This window comes from Physeter macrocephalus, chromosome 14 (assembly GCF_002837175.3).
Source record: "Physeter macrocephalus isolate SW-GA chromosome 14, ASM283717v5, whole genome shotgun sequence".
Lineage (NCBI taxonomy): Eukaryota > Metazoa > Chordata > Mammalia > Artiodactyla > Physeteridae > Physeter > Physeter macrocephalus.
In genome coordinates, this window is record NC_041227.1 from 49,653,410 (window position 1) to 49,675,290 (window position 21,881).

The window sequence follows — 21,881 nt, forward strand, 5'->3', positions numbered from 1 at the left end:
AACCTGTGTCCGCTGCATTGGCAGGCAGATTCTCAACCACTGCGCCACCAGGGAAGCCCCTAAAATATATATTTTTTAAAAAGAAGAAGAACTCAGTAGATAGCACATTTAATGGATCTGGAAGGAGATAGTCGTAGCTACCAAAGATGTAAGTGCAATACTGTGTCTGAAGAGCCAGGAACCACAACAGTCTTTTTGCAGCCCTAATTACCCTAACTTCTTTTTACTTTTTTCCACAATTATCTGAAATGGCCCTAAGGCTCAAGTCACCAAAAACTTATTTTTCAGTCAAATGATTAATTTGCCAAGTTATCAAAACCTTACTGTAATAAATGTTCTTGAAGAATATGTTCGTATATATTGATGGTCAAGAAGATTATTCCTTAAAAGTTTTTAGTAGATTGGTAATTCTCATTCGGTGAATGGGCCTGATGCTGTGAAGACCCCTTAACTCAGTTAAGACCTGCTGGTCTGGTTGGCCTGTCACCTTGGCTGTTGGAATAGATTCAGCAGCTTTTACCTTTTAGGGTTTCTTTGCACAGGTGCATTTGACCGCTCAGCCCTCAATGGCAGACCGACTCTCTGGGTCGGAAGGAGTGACCTTAGGGCAGGGGAGAGAGTGGGTCTGTCCAGTTGTCAGTCCTGTGCCTTTGCCCTCTGGCTCACCCATCGAGTTTTCTTTCTTGACTTAGCCATTTGTTTTCTGTTGTGAAATCACAGCGTTTCTCATTTGGAGGATTGCTTAGAAATCATTCTGGTCCAGCTTGCTCATTTTAAATTATTTCCCTATTGAATTTAAATCTTAAATTGTAAGGTAATCTTATTTTTTTAAAAATCAACAAACACCAAGCAAAAAGGAGAAAACACTTAGAAACATTATTCCTTCTATCTAAACAACTATGTTCTGTTTCTTACCAATTGATCTTTATCATCTCAGGTGATTATCACTTCTTCCTAGTTTGGTAGCTCTGCATTTAATGAGCATATTCTTTATTTTATGACTGCAAAGCTTTGTGTACCCAGCTGTTCTAGGGTCCTTCTGGGGGAATCAGAACAAGCAAATATTGCAGAACAACACTTTGTCCCACCTGGTATTTGCTTTGGTGTCATTTGCTGACTTTTAAGTGGAGGTTGGGAAGAAGTAGTTTCCAGGTGGGCCAGGGGAGTATGTCAGAGGAGTGTGGGTCTGGACTCCATCAGTAATGTAGAAGTTCTGGGCCAGGTTGATCCTGAAGGGCCATCTCTAGGAATCCCAGCCTGACATGAATTGGAGGCAGTGGTTGTGTGGCAGGAGGAAGCACTTTCATTCCCTCTTCTGTCTTGGTCAGTGTCTGCTTCTTTCTGTTTGCATTACAGAGTCCTTTGCAGACATTATAATCTGTTCTTGGATGCTTCATGGAAAATAACTTCCTTTTCTAGAAAGAATGCCAGAATAAACTTTATTATACATACTCCTTGTGTATATCTGTGATTCTATCCTTAGGATAGAATAAAGGGCATTTTAAAAAATGGGGTTGGTGCTGATTACTCAAACCTATGTAACAATAGCGCAACCCTAATAAAAATACATCAAACTCCTTTAAAAATTAAGGAATACACCACAATAAATATAAAATGTTTGCGCTTCAAGGTCGTGTGATGGACAGGGGTGTAAATGATGGTTGAGTTATGGTGACACGTGACACATGCAAAGAGCAAAGATCTAGCAAAGACTGAAAAGGGGAGTGGGCTGGACCCTCCACAGCCCTTAGATCATGTGCTTTGTGTTCCCCTGCTGTTACTCATCGTCCAGAATGTTGACAGGCAGGGGTGGGGGGTGGTCACGATTGCACCAATGTGACTCCCACGCCGTGGTAACCTCCCCCTTCCATGATTAGGAATTGCATGTGATCTGATGGGAATTACTGAAATGCAAATTTCATATATTTTAAGGCCTTTAATGGATACTGTTATATTGCCTTCCAACAAAAGCCACGAACCAGGTCACTACTATCGCACGATGCTCCCAAGGCTGGGGATTATCACTCTGTCCTTTGATAGGAGGAAACGGTCTTATTATTTTGATTTGCATTTCTTGATTACTCGTAAGAATTAAAGTACTTATGTTTAGTATGCTTTTATTTTTTGAGTTGCTTAGTTCCTGTCCTTGGCCAGTTTTTCTGTTAGATTCTCTTAGAATGCTTTATAAAGCAAGGTGGGCAACCCTCTGACAAGGTGGGCAGCAGGAGGGTTAAAAGGTGGGCACTGTACTGCTAGATACCCCTCTCCACCACTGCCCAGTGCCACTTTGGGCCCTGAGTTAGTCCTCCCTTGGGGGGGGTATTAAATGAGCTGATGCTGTTGGGCACTGAACACAGAGCCTGGCACAAAGTCCTTGAGAAATAAAGACTGGCCAAGGAGAGGAAAAAGAATAATACCTGCAGTGTTATTTGCTTTGTCTTGTGTGTTTCAGATATTTTTCCTAGTTTGTTGGTTGCCATTACAGTGGCCTAGCCCTGATGCTTTTCCATTATGCATGGCTGCTGCTACATCAGAATCACCTGTGGCCCTTTTGCTCTTAAATGTTTTGTTTTATTCTAACTGTGAAAGTACATACATGTTCATTTTGGAAAATCTTTAAAAAGTAGAAAGCTAAATATAATAAAGCACCCCCTGTGGAACTTTAACAAATAGAAATGCCTCTGGCTCTGCCCCAGATTTGCGAATCATAGTCTCTGGGAGGGAAAATGGGGAATCTGTATTTGAAGAGGTTTTACTGGGGATTGGTTAGGAGTCACTGCTTTACTTTTTTTTTTTTTTTTTTTTTTTTTTTGCGGTACACCGGCCTCCCACTGTTGTGGCCTCTCCTGTTGCGGAGCACAGGCTCCGGACGCGCAGGCTCAGCGGCCATGGCTCACGGGCCTAGCCGCTCCGCGGCATGTGGGATCTTCCCGGACTGGGGCACAAACCCGTGTCCCCTGCATCGGCAGGCGGATTCTCACCCACTGCGCCACCAGGGAAGCCCCTGCTTTACATATTTTTATGAAGGCCTTTACCACTTTTGCATTACAAAATATTCATTTAATACTTTCTAGTACCTTTACAATTTTATTTTTTATATTTAATTGTTCATTGTTTTCTACTGATTCTTCTGATCCCCACCAAAGTAGAATGTTTTTTGTTTATAAAAATAGTGGACACTTGTAAAACATTCAAACAATACATAATTATAAACACGATCCCACCCCTGCCCAGAGATAACCACCAAATAATCTTAACAAAGTTTTTCTAAGAACAGGTACAAAATATAAAGTTAATAAAGAAAAACCAAATGACTTTATGGTACTATTTTATAACTTTCCTTTGTAACTTAATATGTTATAGACAGCTTTTCATGAAAGCATGAAGGTCTACATTATTATTGTTACTAATTTTGTTTGCCTCAAATAATCATTTTGCTATATCTCACAATTTTTGGTGGATCAAGGATTTGGATAGGGCTTGGCTTTGGGCCCTTACGTTCCATGTGGCTTTGACTGGGGTCACTTGAGGTCCACCTTACTTTTCATGACTGCATATGATTTCATGAGGTCTGTAGCCATAATTTTTTTTAATTAGTCCATCTTTGATAGGCATTTAGGAGTTTTCCAGTATTCAGTGATTTAATCAAGGCGTCGTGGCTATCTTTGTACATACATTTTAGCACACTAGTCCGGTTACTTCCCTAATAATAAATTATAAGAAGTAGAACTACTGGATCAAAAGAAATGCACATTTTTCTTTTTGATACATGTTGCTTTCCAGAGTCGTACTAAATTGCATTATCACCAAAATCTCTGAAAATTGCTGTCTCTATACCCTCATTGATACCATTTTTTTTATCGTTGTCATATTGATAGGTGAAAGATGCCTCTTTGTTCTAATTTCATTTCTTTGATGATTAGTGAGATAGAACTCATTTTAAAACAGCTTTACTGAGATATAATTCATGTCCCATACAGTGTTCCTTCCCCCTTTTAAAGTGCACAGTTTAATGGCATTCAGTGTATTGTGCGACCATCACCAACCACAATTTTATTTTATTTTTAAAATTTTTTCTTTTTTGATTATTTTTTGGCTGCGTTGGGTCTTCATTGCTGCACACAGGCTTTCTCTAGCTGCAGTGAGTGGACGCTACTCTTCGTTGCAGTGCGTGGGCTTCTCATTGCGGTGGCTTCTCGTTGTGGAGCACGGGCTCTAGACGCACAGGCTTCAGTAGTTGAGGCGCATGGGCTTAGTTGCCCCGCGGCACGTGGGATCTTCCCGGACCAGGGCTCGAACCCGTGTCCCCTGCATTGGCAGGCAGATTCTTAACCACTCTGCTACCGGGGAAGCCCGCCAACCACAATTTTAGAACATTTTCATATTCCAGAAAGAAACTGTACTTTTAGCAAGTTCCTTCCATTTCCCCCAGACCTTCAGCCAGATGCAACCACTAATCTGTTTTCTGCCCCTATGGATTTACCTATTCTGGACATTTCATAGAAATGGAATTATACAACATGTGGTCATTTGTGACTGGCTGTTTTCACTTAGCACAATGTTTTCGAAGTTCATTCATGTTGTAGCATGTATTGGTACTTTTTTGTGGTTGGATTATATTCCATTTTGGATATATTCACTTTTTTCCATTCATCAGTTTATGGGCATTTAAGTTCGTTCCACTTTTTTGGCTGTTAGGAATAGTGCTGCTACAAACATTTGTGTACATGTTTTTATGTGAACATATGTTTTCAATTCTCTTGGGTGTATATGCTTAGGAGGGGAATTGCTGGGCCATATGGTAACTCCAGGTTTAACCTTTTGAGGAACTGCCAGAGTATTTTCCAAAGTTGCTGTTCCATTTGACATTCTCACCAGTAGAGGTGTGTGAGAGTCCAGTTTTTCCACGTGCTCACCAACACTTGTTACTGTCTCGTTTTTTAAATTGTAGCTACCCTAGTGGGTGTAAAATGGTAACTCATTGTGGTTCTGATGATGGCTAATAGTGCTGAGCGTCTTTTCATGTGCTTATTGACCATTTGTATATCTTCTTTGGGAAAATGTTCATATCCTTTGTCCATTTAAAAAAATTAGGTTCTTTTTTTTTAATCATTAGTTTTAAGGGTTTTTTTTAATACAAGTGCCTTATCACATCTATGATTTGCAGATGTTTTCTCCCATTCTTTGGGTTGTCTCTCACTTTCTTGATGGTGTCTTTCAAAGCGTAACAGCTTTTAATTTTAATGAGGTCCAGTTTATTTTTTTCATTGATGTGGTTTGTGCTTTTGGTGACATATCTAAGAATCCATTACCTAATCCAAGGTCATGAAGGTTTACTCCTATGATTTTTTTCTAAAAGTTTTATAGTTTTAGCTCTCATATTTAGGCCTTTGATTCATTGTGAGTTAATTTTTGAGTATGATGTGAAGAAGGGGTCCACCTTCATTCTTTAGCATGTGGATATCCAGTTGTCCTATCCTTTTTATCTCTGTTGGTTGGAAAGACTATTCTTCTCTCCGTTGAGTTGTCTTGGCACCGAGGTGTAGAACATTTTTTTATGTTTGTTGTTTATTTATTTTATGAGGTATCTGTACATTTTTTTTTTTGCCCAACTTTTTAATGGAGTAGTATCTTTTTTTTTTTTTCCCCTGAGTTCTTTATATAATAAAAACTGCCACAACCTTTCTGGAAAACAATTTAGCAACATATATAAGGAGCTTTAATAATGGCCCTATCTTTTGACTCACTGTTTCCACTTCTCAAAAGCAACCATTTTCCCTGTTTCTCACTTTTTAAATTTTGCTCTGTTTTTCTTTGTGTTAAGTTTTTCTTATTGTCATACTAAAAATATTTTTTTCTAGTATTTTTATCCGTTTTAATCTACTTTATTCACTTTAATTCACCTGGAATTTATTTTATATTTTAAGGTGATACAAGGAGCAAAGATTGCCGCCACAGCCCTCCAATTTAAAATACCACCTGTATAATACACTAATTTTATATGTACATGTATCTTTTTCTAGACTTATGTAAAGAAATCTATAGCTTTATAGTTTTGGTGTCTGGCAGGATAGATTCCTCCTTCATTCTTACTGCTTTTCAAAATTTTCTTGGTTATTGCAAAAATAAAGTTGCATAAAATTATAAATTACTTTGGGGGGAATTTGCAGGTTTTGTTCTGTATGTTTAAAGGGAGGTTCTTGGGCTTCCCTGGTGGCGCAGTGGTTGCGCGTCCGCCTGCCGATGCAGGGGAACCGGGTTCGCGCCCCGGTCTGGGAGGATCCCACATGCCGCGGAGCGGCTGGGCCCGTGAGCCATGGCCGCTGAGCCTGCGCGTCCGGAGCCTGTGCTCCACAACGGGAGAGGCCACGGCAGAGGGAGGCCCGCATACCACAAAAAAAAAATAATAATAAAGGGAGGTTCTTGTCTGAGCGCTTTTTTTCCATTCTCCATGCCCGCCTGGACAGTGGGGACTGAGCAGGGAAGTTGGTAGAGTCTGAAGGCTGCTTCTGACAGATTTCTGCAGGAGTTCATACACCTCTTCTGTCTTGCTGAACACCAGTCTGAGAGAGGAGGAACTTAAATGCGCCCTAAGTTTGTAAGCACTTTGCAAACTGGAATAGCCTTGAGCAAGTACGTGGAGTTATATGGGGAAGGCCAAACACAGGGACACAAGACATGTCTTCTCTTCCATTTTGCTGCAGACTCAGCTTCACCATCGATCATGTTTTTTGAGACACATGTAAGCAGTGTGTAGAGCTTATTAAGCATCTACAGATAGACAAAGTAAAGACCAAGGTTTGAATGTGCTGTATAGTTTCCAGTCATGCTATTTCTACATGTTGAGGTTTCAATATACTGTCACGTATAGCTCAAAATATGCTATATTAAGAACATCCCAGATGAGAAGCAATGTGTTAATTTTTAGTAACTTTTAAAAGTCTTTTATAATTTAATCTTAAGGTTGAGATTTTTACCAGATTTTTGTATGATATATATTTTTTTGTATGTAGCATTTCTGTATTTTAAGAAATGGGAGGAGGACAACTGGCTTGATTCTTCAAGTCAGTGCCATGAGAAAATGAGGGAGGGTGGCAGGAGATGAAGAACCTTAAAGACGATAACCAGATGTAGGGTTTGGGTCTGAATTGGGTCTTGATTTGTGCAGACCAGCTCTAAAAGACATTTTGGGGGCAAGTAGAGAAATTTATATAGGGACTAGATATTAGCAGATATTAAAGAATCCTTCATTTCGGGCTTCCCTGCTGGCACAGTGGTTAAGAATCCGCCTGCCAATGCAGGGGACACAGGTTCAAGCCCTGGTCCGGGAAGATCCCACATGACGCAGAGCGACTAAGCCCATGTGCCACAACTACTGAGCCTGTGCTCTAGAGCCCGTGAACCACAACTACTGAGCCCGAGTGCCACAACTGCTGAAGCCCACGCGCCTAGAGCCCATGCTCCACAACTAGAGAAGCCACAGCAATGAGAAGCCCGCGCACCGCAATGAAGAGTAGACCCTGCTCGCCGCAACTAGAGAAAGCCCAGGCACAGCAATGAAGACCCAACACAGCCAAAAATAAAAACAAATAAATAAATAAATTTATTTTTTTTAAAAAAAGAATCCTTCATTTTGTTAGATGTGATAATGGTATCCTTTCCTCTCTATTTTCCATATGTTTGAAATTTTTATAAATGCAGAAGAGACCTGAACAAGGATCATCTTGCATTTCTCATATTCTTCTATTCTTATTGATTTCTGCTTGGACTTTCTAGTCTGTGGGAATAAGTTGATCAGTTGTGAAACATTTAACATTGATACTGAATGCTGCTGGGGGCATAGTCACAGGCTATTGGAGCTTTATTTTAAAGTACCAGAAAAAAGGGAGGGGGTACAGTTTATGCCCAGTCATACGAGATTGGATAAACAAGTGTATAGCCACATGTTCATTACACATCATACTACAACTTAATGGTATGGGACATAACCTGGACTAAATACGAAGCCAGATGGTTCATACGTACACATGTGCATAGGAAAAAAGACTGGAAGAAGAAAAACCTGTCTACTCTTCAGTAGTGGACTCCTGGCTGTCAGGATTTCACATGTTAATTATTTCCTTAGTTCTTTTGCTTTCCACATTTTCTACCAGGTGCATATATTGCTTTTATAATCAGGGAAAAAAATAGACATAAGGAAAATAGGCTGTTTTCTCTACCAGTCAGGAAGCTCGACCTCTCAGCTTGAACTTTGTTTTTGCTTTGGATTCTGGTTAGACTTCCAGGGGTTGTGCTCCTGAGCAAAGCCAGGCGAATTTTCTACACACTTATTTTCTGAGTTCTCATCAAGATAAAACCAAAGCACAAAACCCTGTAACTTTAAATGAGCTTTGGTTCATTAAGAAATATCATTATACTTGGTTTTCCCCTAATTGCAGGTGTATAGTTTTGATTCTTAATTTGGAAAATCAGAGTGGTGGTGTACTTCATGGGAGGCACTGAGTGTTGTGAAATCAGGCCAGGAGTGTGACTGTCAGAGCAGAAGATTAGAAATCCCTGAGCTATGGATTATATTGTTGTATATTAGGAACATTACATTTCTCTGATTTCACAAGTTTCTTTAGTAAATTTGTGTGAAGAATGTTGGTAGTTGGTAAAGAGTAAGAAGGTGGTCTCCACAGGTCACCTTTTCCATTTTCTTTGCACTTAAGAGATATTTGGTTGGTCTGGCCTATTACTTTGAAAGGCTGAGAGCAGCTAAACTGTATTTTTGAATCTTTAGCAGATCATCGAATACTTTTAGAAAAAATATTGTCAGATGTCTGTGTAGAAATTTTAGTGGAAGGCAAAGCATTTCATAAGCATTAACAATTGTACTGGGTGGTTGTATTCAAGATAAATCCTGTCTTATTCTTTTTTTTTTTAACTTTTTATTTTATTTTTTGGCTGCGTTGGGTCTTCATTGCTGCGCATGGGCTTTCCCTAGTTGTGGTGAGCGGGGGCTACTCTTCATTGCGGTGCGCAGGCTTCTCATTGTGGTGGCTTCTCTTGTTGCGGAGCACGGGCTCTAGGTGCTCGGGCTTCAGTAGTTGCGGCACATGGGCTCGGTAGTTGCAGCGCGCAGGCTCTAGGGCGCATGGGCTTCAGTAGTTGTGGCGTACAGGCTCAGTAGTTGTGGCTCGCGGCCTCTAGAGTGCAGGCTCAGTAGTTGTGGCGTACAGCCTTAGTTGCTCCATGGCACATGGAATCTTCCCGGACCAGGGATCAAACCTGTGTCCCCTGCATTAGCAGGCAGATTCTCAACCACTGTGCCACCCGGGAAGTCCTGTCTTATTCTTTTAGGAGAGGTAATGAATGCTGCAAGTTTTGTCCCTCTGGTCAACAAGATTATGAAATCCAAAGGGTGGCTCTGATTCTTATGCTCCATCAGATATTCGCAGTGGGTTGTGATTAGTCAGGCCTTGGCAATCTTCTTAATTAGGTTGAATCATATGAAATTGCCAATGTTTGGTCATTTGGGCCTACAGAAACAACAGTTTCATATGGTTGAACCTAATATAGTAACAGCTTTTCGTGCACTTGTGTGTATTGTAGAGTGAATTGGGTTTTTGTTACTACAGTTTAGAATAAGCATCGCTTTCTTGCTCTCAGATGATCATACAAAAGTGAACTTTAACCAGCCTTGCTTCTGAGTTGGTTTATTTCTGTGCCTCTGGATCTTCCTTAAAGTTGCCAATGAGTTAAAGAGAACCTCACCAGCTGCCTTCTCTCTGTGGCTGATACTATCCATCAGCTTTAACATTAGTTTGAAAAATAATTAATGAACGTGAATTGGAACTCTGAAAGCTTATTAAAATATTTTTATTAATTTGTTTTATTTTAGTCTCAGATGCAAACATCAGTGGGAATTGGACCCACACAGGCAATTGCAACGGGCCCTACTGCAGATCCTGAAAAACGCAAACTGATACAGCAGCAGCTGGTTCTACTGCTTCACGCTCATAAATGTCAGAGGCGAGAACAAGCAAATGGAGAGGTTCGGGCCTGCTCTCTCCCACATTGTCGAACCATGAAAAATGTTTTGAATCACATGACGCATTGTCAGGCTGGGAAAGCCTGTCAAGGTAAGTGCCATTTTCTGAAGTCCTGGGGGCAGAGCTTAGGCTGAAATTTGTCTGTTATTCTCAGGCACCTCTCTTGTTAATAAGGTTCCCACCACCTACATCCCCACACGCCGACCAGTCAGATGCCTCTGGACATTTACCTGCTAAGGAGAAAGGCGATTTGGTTTTATAATATTCTGTGAACTTCTGCTGGCTGGGGCTGTGCCCTGCATTTGTTCTTTTCTGCCTTCCTCTGTCATGGAAGACCTTTGTCCCTTCTTGACACTGTCTTCGTCATAACTGTCTAGATCACGGTTTTCTTTTGGACAGTGTAGCTCACACACATGCACGCATACAAACGCCCTTCCAAGAACCTAGAGCATCTGTCTTGCAGTCGTTTTGTGTGCCCACACTGCCAGGGGCCCACTGCCTTGCTCCTCTACCCTTTCGTCTTGAGGCTCATTGGGATACTGGTGAAGTTGTCCTGGGTGACTGTCTGTGACATGGGAAACTATGCACCGTATCATCCCTGCCACTCCTTCCTTCCCCTCCAGGAGGGGGACTCAGGCGAGTCATGTGCCCCTCCCCCCCACCCCGCCTGCTCTTCTATAGCAGACACCCCAGTTCTCCCGAAGAGACTGTTTCTTACTAACAACTCTACTTTCCTTTAATCTTTATTCTCTTTCCTTCTCTTCAAACTTGTGCTCCTAAACCTTGGGGAGAGTCTCTCCCTGATCTCCCTCTTTCCCTTGTGACATTTGTGAGTCCCAGGTGTAACCCTGATCCTGATGGAAAAGCAGAGGAGGGTCATGCTAGACCTTTAGAAAGAAGTGACAGCACCTTCACATGGAAGCAAAAATAAAGACAGAGGGACCAGGCACAGCTGCCCTCTCAAACACTTTGAGAAGTGCCCAGCGTCCCCTTCAGAGTCTCCACAGACCTCTCATTTGCTTCTGTCTGTATTTCTTCAGCTATAGTATTTAGATGGTTTCATCCTTAGACATAATGTAGAATTTTTATTGTAAATAGTGACATCGCAGAATTATTATTTGTTCTGCCTTTCATTCCAGTTGTGCAGTATTTCAGGTCGAGTAGTTTTCGTTTTGTGTTTGATTCATGGGCTGAACCTTATTCACCATCATTCATAACATTGCTTCTATGGGAAGTTTTTGTTTGGAACTCTCAGTAGTTGACTTACAAACTTTTTGGAAAATAGCCTGTTTGTAAGTTGAGGACTGCCTGCACTGTGCTGTGGTTACACTTGTTACCATTTTTTTATGGAAGCTGGCATTATAATTTAGGTGTAATTGAAAGTGTGACGATTTGGATAGAAAAATAACATCTCGTTGTTTTTCTGGTCATAGTTGCCCATTGTGCATCTTCACGACAAATCATCTCTCATTGGAAGAACTGCACACGACATGACTGTCCTGTTTGCCTCCCTTTGAAAAATGCCAGTGACAAGCGAAACCAACAAAGTAAGTGAGCATTGGGGGTAGAGAAGCTTGGCGATGAGATGATAAGCTATTTCTAAAGAGAATACAGAGGAGTAGGTAGGAAGCAGGGCAGAAACTACTAACCGCAAAGTATAGTGGGAGCAGAGGTGCCAAGGTGGAGACCTGAGGGTGAAGCTCAGCTTAACGAGTAGACAGGTCTTCCATGTGTTCAGTGACATGGTCGCTTTGGAATCCCCCCCACCCTCCACCCCCAGCACTAGAATTGGTCACAGCAGAGCAGTGAGTGCAAAAGAGGGGCGTCACTTTGTTCAGAGAGCCGAGAGCCAACATGACTCTTCATGTTTCTTGACAGATACTCAGTATCTGAGGATTTGAGTGTCATGTCACTATAATGGCGGCGACTTCGGGGTGAGGGGTGGAGTAGACTGGACACTTCTTTTGGAATTATTCTAAAGTAAGTTTTGAGGACTCCGTGTTCTAGAAGAGTCAGGGGGTCAGGGTAAAATCCCACGTGCAGACGTTTAGGAGGTTTCCTCCTTGGAGATGCAGTTCCCAGACCTAGTTGCATAACTAACAGTTTATTCAGCACAAATTGAGAGTCTCTGCACCAGGACTGGCTGCATCCTGATCATTCCCGTCGTTTTGTCATCTTTCCAGTCGATCTTTGTAGCCCTTAGCTGATCGGCTAAGCAGCGCCCTGCTTAGGAGGCCTGTGAGTGGCTCCCAGGGCCTCCCTGTAGGCATCAGAGCAGGGAAAGGATGAGCATCTCTCCCGAATTTTAAGTCCCGTCCTGTCATTTCCGAGGTGAAACTGTGGTCTTTGGGTGTGTCCCTCAGTTTGGGCAGATAGGCCGTGCCCTTGAATCTCGTGTCACCCCTTGGGCTGGAGCTGCTCCCCGTGACTCCAGCACCATCGTCTTCGTCTTCCTCCACCTCATCTGTGCCGTCTTGCCACCCTCCCCTGTTTGTCGTTATGTGTTCATTACTCTCATTCTTCTTGATCACCTGCCTCAGACCCCACTGCTGCCTGGAGAACATGTGCTGCTTTTCTTTCTGGTTGTTTCCATGTGGCACAAGGAAAGATGGACAAGCACACTGTTCCTCAGAGCACTGTGCAGGCCACATGCTTTCCTCTCAACAAGCCCAGCTCCTCCCTTCCAAGAGGGTCCCTCACGAGCCTGCCCCACATGGCTGGGTGTCCACGGCACAGGAGAGATGGTCCAGGGCCACAGGCCTGTCATCCTCCCTCCCTCCCTGCAGAAGGGGTCATGCTAAGCTTCCTTTAAAAGTCACTTTCCTAAATCAGTTAAATTATACTTTGATTAACCAAAAATTGAATTAATATACAATTTTCCAGGACATCTCTTATATAAAGTGAAGATCTAGGAGTCTGGGTCTTCTAGAACCAGATATTTGGGACAGTAGTTCTAGTGGAATGCAGTCTGGTTTTCCTTCCAAGTTAGTGTAAAACATTTTTTTTAACTAGTATGTTGTGATGGTTAGTTTCTTGTGTTTTAGGATGTATTTCAGTAATAGGCGTGTTTGTTTTTTTTAATTAATTAATTAATTAAATTTTTTTGGCTGTGTTGGGTCTTCGTTTCTGTGCGAGGGCTTTCTCCAGTTGCAGCAGGGGCCACTCTTCATCGCGGTGCGCGGGCGTCTCACTGTTGTGGCCTCTCGTTGCAGAGCGCAGGCTCAGTAGTTGTGGCTCACGGGCCCAGTTGCTCCGCGGCACGTGGGATCCTCCCAGACCAGGGCTTGAACCCGTGTCCCCTGCATTGGCAGGCAGACTCTCAACCACTGCGCCACCAGGGAAGCCCAGTAGGCGTTTTAAGTGCCAAAATATTCATTTGTCGAGTTTGTGGTTGTACAGTATTAATTCCGTGAGTAATGAATTAAGACATCATTCTTAACTTTTAATTTGGGGCTGTGGATTTTCTGAGCTCTTTTGGTTTTTAATATGTATTGCCATGACAATTGTAAAGATTTCTCTTTTTAAGAAACACTTTGTGTGGTTTTTGTTTAAAAAAAAAAAAAGAAAAATGAATGTGGGTTTTTTTTTTTTTTAAACTCCTTATAACTGCCTGACTGTTGTGACAATTGATCCAGTGCGTGCTCTCAGAAGTGGTAAACCACAGTGTTTCTCCTAGTCATAATGTAAGGTGTTACCAGGGTGATTTTATAATATAAAGTCATGGAGAAGGTGTAGACTAACTTGTGCAAGGTTTTGGCAAATTTTCATGAAAGAAATGAAAGTGCTTTCTGTTTGTTTTTTTACATGCTTCTCAAATTACGTTTCTGCTCTGAGGCTATTCCTTTGGCTGTAGCACTATAGTCTTCTGAGTGCAAAGGACTTTGATAGGCTGAACGAGAAAGTTGTAGCAATATCTTTTCTGTAAATGTTTGTTGCTGTTCCTCCTCTCCTGAAGCAAGTTGTGCTTATCATGTGTGAAACGGGGTTTAGGCAATAGAGAGGAACTGTGGATCTGACCCTCTAGCAGCTGAGAGTCAGCTCCATTGTTAGAATATATCCAGTTGACCCATGAACAGCTCAGGGGCCAGGGGCACCAAACCTCTGCACAGTCAAAAATCCACGGCCCGGGACTTCCCTGGTGGTCCAGTGGGTAAGACTCCACGCTCTCAGTGAAGGGGGCCTGGGTTCGGTTCCTGGTCAGGGAACTAGATCCCACATGCATGCAGCGACTAAGAGTTCACATGCCGAGACTAAGAAGTCCGCATGCCGCAACTAAAAGATCCCACGTATCACAGGTAATACCCAGTGCAGCATAAATCAGTCAATCAGTCAATGAAACCACGGCCTTCCCACTGCATTGGCAGTTTGGTTCCTCCGTGTCTATGGTTCTGCATCTGCAGATGACAATGTGTGGGTGTCATATTTGCTGTTGAAGAACATCTGTGTGTACATGGACCTGTGCTCTTCAAGCCCGCATTGTTTAAGGGTCAGCTGTACATTAAAAATGATGTGACGATGGCATCAGTCAGAGGAGTGAGGTAGAGGCAAGTCAGTATTATCAGCAGTCCTGGCAGGGAGGATCAGAGTGTGCTGGAGGGTGGGGCTGGGCAAAGCCCAATTTCAATAAAATAACAATGGAAGAGCATTCTAGACAGCACAGCTGATATGCCTGCAAGGGCACAGATCTGACTGGATTCAGAGGTTCCTGTGCTTATAGTAAGGTTTGTAGTGGGTGGTAAGGACCCCTGGGGACTGAGACACACCTGTGTCCACTGAGGCTGTGTTTTCCAGGCAGGGTTTCCCACAGATGCTCACCTTACCTGGTGCACACATCCTACTTATCTAACTTCTCTCACTGATGTCTCTATTGGGAGAACCTGCCAGAATCTCCTATGGAGCCTACACAGTGGTCATTGAAAGGAAACTCAGACCTCTTTGGCCTGGGTTGAGATTTTGTTTAATTTTTCCTTGAGTTATTTTCAAGAGATTCTGCAATCACTGATCTTGAGTTATCCATCCCTTATACAGATAATCAGGTTTTATTGAATAATTAGGACTTTGCAAGGTATATACCTAATGTCAGTCCTGGCATCTGACTCCCAGTAAATTCCAGTACTGTACAGGGTGGCAACAGGGACGGGGCTGTGGGAACACATGACCGAATTCCCTATTTGAATTCATGTTGCCTCGTCAGTGGGGTTATTGCTACTCAACATGTGGTCCTCAGACCAACTGCACGGGCACCCACAGGTTGTGTGTTAGAAATGCAGAAAATTGGACCTCATCCCAGACCTCCTGTGTTACTAGACTACATTTTAACAAATTCCCAGGTGATCGGGACATGCTGCTCTGAATGCCTTGAAGGGCGGAGTGTCTGTTCTGGAACTTTTGAGAAGGTGTGAGTTGTCCTCTGGGGGAAACCACAGGTTTCCCAACTCAGATCAGAAGGACTGTCAGAATGGGTGCCCCAGGGTCAGCCCCAGAGCCACACCAGCCCACTCACTGCCCAGGGCTGCCTGGGCCCTGGGCTGCACCTCACTGTGAGCCTCCACAGGGTCTCAGTTGGCAGAACCCAGACCTGTGACTTGAATACCTCTACTGGCTTGGTGCTCACTACCTGGCCCTGCTGTGAGTTCCAACTTTAGACCGCTCTGATTGTTTGAAATGCATTCCTTCAGGGTGTTGAGTCTTCCTTAAAACGTGCCCTCAAGACACCTGCCTGGTGGTCAGCGAGCACTTGTGGGATGGCCACCTGTTCCACCTGAGGGCTCCCCAGAGACCTTCAGCCACCTCTGACAGCCCTCGGGTAGGGGCGGGGAGCGGAGGGGGAAGGGCAGCCTCTGGCTGTAGGGACAGAGCATTGGGCTTGTTTGCCCTGATTTAAGTACCAAACCTTCGCTGGTGATAGACTTCATCGGAACAGCTTTGTCCTTGCTCTTCTGGGAGACACAGGGTTGCCAGTTCTGAGTCTTTGGCTTCTAAGGAAAACCTGCTGCAAGGCATGCATTCTTGCTTGGTGGTGGCTGTGATGGGAGGCCTGGCCCTGGGGCTCAGGTGTTCCCCTTTGTCATTGTGCCCCGTGCTGTGCACATGAAGATCCTGGAGAGGAAGGGGGGTCCTGGTGCACAGTGCATGTGAAGCCCTGTGCTGTGGGAGCAGCTCTGCAGAGACGTCTGCGGGTCTGAGTAAATTTCAGCTTGGCTTTTTCAGTGGAAATCTAAGTGATGACCAAGTAGTAGATGCTTTGCCTGCTCCATGGCATGTCCCCCACCAACCTCACAAAGCTTTGGAGTTCAGTGTGTCCGTTTTCATTGGATTTCCAAATTGAGCACAGTTTTTTTGAGAATGACTGGGGACTGGAACTTCTGGTGAATTGAATGTTGCAAAGTAGCAGTGTATAGCGTACATGGACCCTATCCGTGAGGCTTTGTGCTCACTGGGGAAGGACTGCCTTGAAAAGTGGTGGGTGAGTCCTGGGCAGAGCCAGCTATGAAACTTGGCCTTTTATTTCCTAAGTCATGGGCTCCTGGTATACCTGCAACAGAAGGGGAACGGTGGGGCAGTGGAGGGGTTGAGGGTGTTTTGACGTAGCAGGAATGCCGACTGATACTCAAGGGAGAGGAACCCACACTGTATTGAGAGGTATTGAGACACTGTGTGGTGTGATATTCTAAGGATTGATTGTGTATGAAACATAGCATTGAGCTCTAAGAAAGAAAACGATGTAAAAATGGTAAAAAGAACGAGGTTTTGACATTTAAAGAGGTAAATGGGAATTACCTGGTGGTCCAGTGGTTAGGAGTCTGCACTTTCACTGTGGGGGCCCAGGTTCGATCCCCCCCCGGTCAGGGAACTGATACTGCAGAAGCCTTGCAGCACGGCCAAAAAAAAAAGGCGGGGGGAGGGTAAACATCAGTACAGCAGGCTGTATTCTCAATGATACGAGATAAATGAAGCCTTGCTGTTTTAGCACTCCTTTCATTTTTGTTCGGCCTTAAAGCCCTCAGTGCTGGGAGGGCACCTGCTACACTGCCGCAGCTCACTTGCACCTCGTTTCCCTGTGCTGGGCACCACAACATGGGAAGAATTCAGATGCGTCGCACACTGGTCCACCCTTTAGGGAACGTGCAGGGAAGAGGAGATTAGGACCATTGAATGTGATATGGGGTCCAGAGCTGCAGCCTTACATTTGTCAGTATTATTAGATAAATTTGTTGCTCTCCCATCAGACCCTCTGCTCCGTGAGTGCATATCCCGGAGCCTCGCAGAGTCCCCAACATCCAGTCTGCACGCAGTCTGTACAGCAAGTTGAGTGAATGAGTGAGCGAGAGAGTGCAGGAAGCTCAGATGCCCAGAGAGAAGCAGAGGCCCAGGAGGTGCTGGGGGAATTCAGGGAAGACTAACTGCTGCCCAAGACACCAGCAGAATGTTCACGGAGAGCTAGAGCATCTAGCGCTTATACCCCTTTCAATCAGCTGTCGCCCCCATAGGAAATGCCTGTGTTCCCTTACCCTTATGAGATAATTTGTGATATCTCATAGCAGCATTTGGACTCAAATTGGGCCATGCGTATATGTTAGAGACGCTTTTTATTTGTTTGTATTTTGTTTTCCTTTGTCTCTAAATTGTTAGAAATATCAATTACCACATAAGCGTTTGCTTGTCTTCAGATAGATGTGTTTTCTTTTAAAGTAAAAAATACAGTAATGTTTCCATTTAAGACATAAATGCTTTTAACACAAACAAAAAATACATTGACCATGTCAGCAGCTTCCACGAGACGTGCTGGCTGCCCCATAAGTGGCCTTGGGCTTGGGAATGGCATTTGTCCTAGGATGGGGAATTTTGGCTAAAAGGATGGCATTTGGGGAAGTGTGGACGCGAATGGATTATAGTAGGAAGAAGTGGTCGCTAATGCATCTTCACCCAGAAACGGAAGGCCACGTACACCTTGTTTCTTTAAATTCCTCTCCCTCCACAATTGATCAATATGTGTATCAACGTAGTCTGTGTCTGTTCTTTCTTACACCACAAGGTGACAGAAAAATAAGTCATCCTACCATTATCACTTTCCTTTTTACATCATAGTTCTTTTAGAAAATTTAGCATGTCAGTTTCAGGAGTACAGTGTCATGTGTTTAAAGTTTTGTGGAGTATTAGCTATTAGAAAAAAACACTTTTATAAGGTATTATACATGACTTATTTCAGCTACATGCTTGTCATAAAGTGTACCTTGGGAATTGATTTTCATTTATAATAATGAGGTGCTTGGTGTGTGTAATTGTGTCTAATGAGCATTAATGAGTTTGAGATCTGAATATCCTTATTAGAAAATTTAATAGTATGGAATGTGTAATTATCAAGTTGTTTATTTTTTAACACATTTTGGTTTAATTAAATTACTCTGATAAGTATTTGAGTTGTTTATGTTATAGTTGCACTGATGGTAATTTGAGAATATTGTTATTACACATAAGGTAATTGAATTTTAAAGAAAGGCTTTGTGATAGTGTTTGTTGTTTTTTGTTTGTTTGTTTGTTTTCTGCTGTATGCGGGCCTCTCACTGTCGTGGCCTCTCCCGTTGGGGAGCACAGGCTCCGGACGCGCAGGCTCAGCGGCCATGGCTCACAGGCCCAGCTGCTCCGCGGCATGTGGGATCTTCCCGGACCGGGGCACGAACCCGTATCCCCTGCATCGGCAGGCGGACTCTCAACCACTGCGCCACCGGGGAGGCCCAATAGTGTTTTATATGTATCAGAGATCATATGTTATAGTATCAGTTTTATAAGCTGCTGTTTATGACATGACTATAAAGTTTTGGGAAGTTGGAAAGAAAGGAGCTCTTAAGAGTAAGAATAAATGGTAAGACATAAAACTTCTGCCATAATGTCCTCAGCAAATGAGGACATTTGGATGGATGGATGGACAGACAGACAGATGGATGTTTGGGGCCATCTCTGTTAACTTTGAAGCCCTTGGGAATGGGGCTCTTTATGTTGCCACAGATTTTTCCTTTAGTCTCCGGGGATCAGGCAGGAAGAAGGGTAGCTGGAGAGAGCACCCTGTGAGCCAGCCTCAGGCCAGGCCATGGGAGCCGAGGTTGGCTGCCGAGGCCGAGCATCTTGATGCTCAGTTCTGAGTATCAGTGGTGCTGAGGGGACACCAAGCCTCGGTCCATCACTCCTTTCAGCTAGATAGTCACTCTGTCAAGTACAGCATTTCTCGAACAGCTTCACATAGCAGAGAGCTCAGCATGGTGCCCTCCTGCATAGGAAACTTGTAGGAGAGAAAGGTGTGGTGTTACCTGGTCACTGTACGCCAGAGTTTCAAGGAAGTGCGCTTTTGTTTTTTGGAAGGTCATGTCATAGATCTCAAGTTATTAATAAGTAACAAAACTGACCAACTAGGTATCACCTCTGCTCTTTCTGTTAATCCTTCTGTACCTATGCAGGTGAGAAGTAAAGGACTTGGGGGAGCGGCACCAGGAGGGGGCGTCTTAGCTCTTCTAGGTGGTGGCTGATGACCCCCAAAGAATCAGAAACTTTCTGTTGTTACATGTTTGCTATTTCCCCAGAACCGACTTTTTATGAATCTCTAGATTTAATACATGATGACTTTGATTAGGTAATCACTGGTTTTGTGGTCTGTTGTTTTCTAACATAGAAGCTTGAATTTTTCTTCAGCTTTTTGCTCTTCAACTACTGCTGTGCACAATAGGTGAATAGAATGGGATTCTTCTTTCTGCACAGTTCCTTTCTTGGTAGCCTTGTTCCAGTGCTTCATGACATACATAGGTGGTCTTCTGATAAAATTTTACTTGCTTTTCAGTAGTTTTTAAATCATTTGTGGACTTCTCTCTTACTTATCTGTTTTTGTTTGTCTGTTTGTTGTTATAGCCATCCTGGGGTCTCCAGCTAGTGGAATTCAAAACACAATTGGTTCTGTTGGCACAGGCCAACAGAGTGCCACTTCTTTAAGTAACCCAAATCCCATAGACCCCAGCTCCATGCAACGAGCGTATGCTGCTCTTGGACTCCCCTACCTGAACCAGCCCCAGACGCAGCTGCAGCCTCAGGTTCCTGGCCAGCAACCAGCACAGCCTCAAACTCACCAGCAGATGAGGACTCTCAACCCCCTGGGTAGGTGAAAGAACTCTCAAGAATTTCTTAGTCCACATGCAGCGTTGGGAATGACAAGTCTTCCTGGAACCCAAGGCTGTTTTCAGTTACTGTTTTTACTTTAAATTCAAGTTAATATTTGTATATATTATGGTGATGGTATCTTTTAAATGATTGAAATAAAAAACTTCCAGGAAAAGGCTAAAGTGTCGGGTGCACAGAAGATGTTACAGGCTTGTAAAATGAATAGCATTTGCAAATGAACCAATATTTTTGTTGCTTCTGTCTGGACAGTTTTCATAAAGGGCATTTCATATGGCTCAGAATACAGAACCTCACAAGTTAGAATTAGGGTTGTACCACTTGCACTGACTCTGAGTAGACCATTTATTTGTCAAAGAACCTGAAGGTGGGTACAGCTCTTAGCACGTCTTGGTTATGGGCTACCTCATGGCTGGCGGTGACCAGCCTGGACATGGGGAGGTTAACAGGAATCTCAGAAAATCTCTTCTGTCTCAGACTTCTCCATGAATTAGTGTTTCCTAGTGTCATCTCAACCCATTAATTGCCAGTGTTTCATCATTCAGTCACATCTCTCCACAGTTTTTGCCATCTCTGCATACTGTCTCCTTAATGTTTCTCTTCAAATTGGCATGGTCCTTTTAAACTCAGACTTAAGCCAAACAGTTATGTCAGCAAGTTAAATCAAGGTTGTTGTGCTAGTTTTGTTCTTTTCCTAATAAAATATTTTACCCTTAAAAATGTCCAGTTAAAGACATCTCATCTGTTGCGTTTTGGGAAATAATCACCCTAATGCATCTCTTACTCCTGCTGGCTAGGAGACTGGGTTGGAGCCCTGAAACCTGCATTATAATCTAACTCTACTCCTATTGGTGGTATAATCTGGAACAAGACTATTAACTTCTCTTTATCTCACCTTTTTCTTACTTTAGAATGAATACTGTAGATAAGTTGACCTTTTATCTTCTTCACCTGCACTTAAATTTCTATGATTTTTACTTTCTGATATGCAAAAAAAAAAGATGATGAACATGTATGTGACAGGTTAGCTTACTTGTTTAGGTCATGATATTAATGAAGCCAGAATCAAAATCTGAATCTGCAGATGGATCATTTCTGGTTTTTTTCTGCAGCCACAGAGCACTCATGATGCCAGCCAGCCTCCATAGAAATGCCTTTCTTTGGTTATAAAGTGCAGTGGGAAGGAGACTGCAATTGAATTTATACAATTTGATCACCGTTGTTGAAAATATAACTCCCAGAGTTCCTGCCATAGCGTTTATTATTATAACTTATAAGAATCATTTATTTATATGTGACTTTTTATTTATCTGTTATCAGGACTTTAAAGTGTATATTATAATTCAGGAGTTGGTTGATTTCTTTTCTTTTTGTCTTTCAAGGAAATAACCCAATGAACATTCCAGCAGGAGGAATAACAACAGATCAGCAGCCACCAAACTTGATTTCAGAATCAGCTCTTCCAACTTCCCTTGGGGCCGCGAAGTAAGACCCGTGTTTCATTTGGCTCCTATCTGAGTGACAGTTGCATGTGAAAGTGGGCTGGTAACCACGGGAAGCTCTTGATTCTTTCTAAATGTGTGATGCTCGCCCTCCCTCCCTCCCTCCCTCCCTCCCTCCCTCCCTCCCTCCCTCCCTCCCTCCCTCCCTCCCTCCCTCCCTCCCTCCCTCCCTCCCTCCCTCCCT

The 21,881-nt window shown here is 43.2% G+C and overlaps 1 protein-coding gene across 1 annotated transcript in view; it reads left to right on the top strand.

Annotated features, from left to right (window-relative positions):
- Nucleotides 1-21,881, top strand: part of CREBBP (CREB binding protein) — a 101,794-nt gene that overhangs the window by 49,604 nt on the left and 30,309 nt on the right. The window contains exons 4-7 of the mRNA XM_028498013.2: nucleotides 9,884-10,124; nucleotides 11,468-11,581; nucleotides 19,932-20,174; nucleotides 21,578-21,680. Coding sequence (XP_028353814.1) covers nucleotides 9,884-10,124; nucleotides 11,468-11,581; nucleotides 19,932-20,174; nucleotides 21,578-21,680 — 701 coding nt within the window. The remainder of the gene's footprint in view (nucleotides 1-9,883; nucleotides 10,125-11,467; nucleotides 11,582-19,931; nucleotides 20,175-21,577; nucleotides 21,681-21,881) is intronic.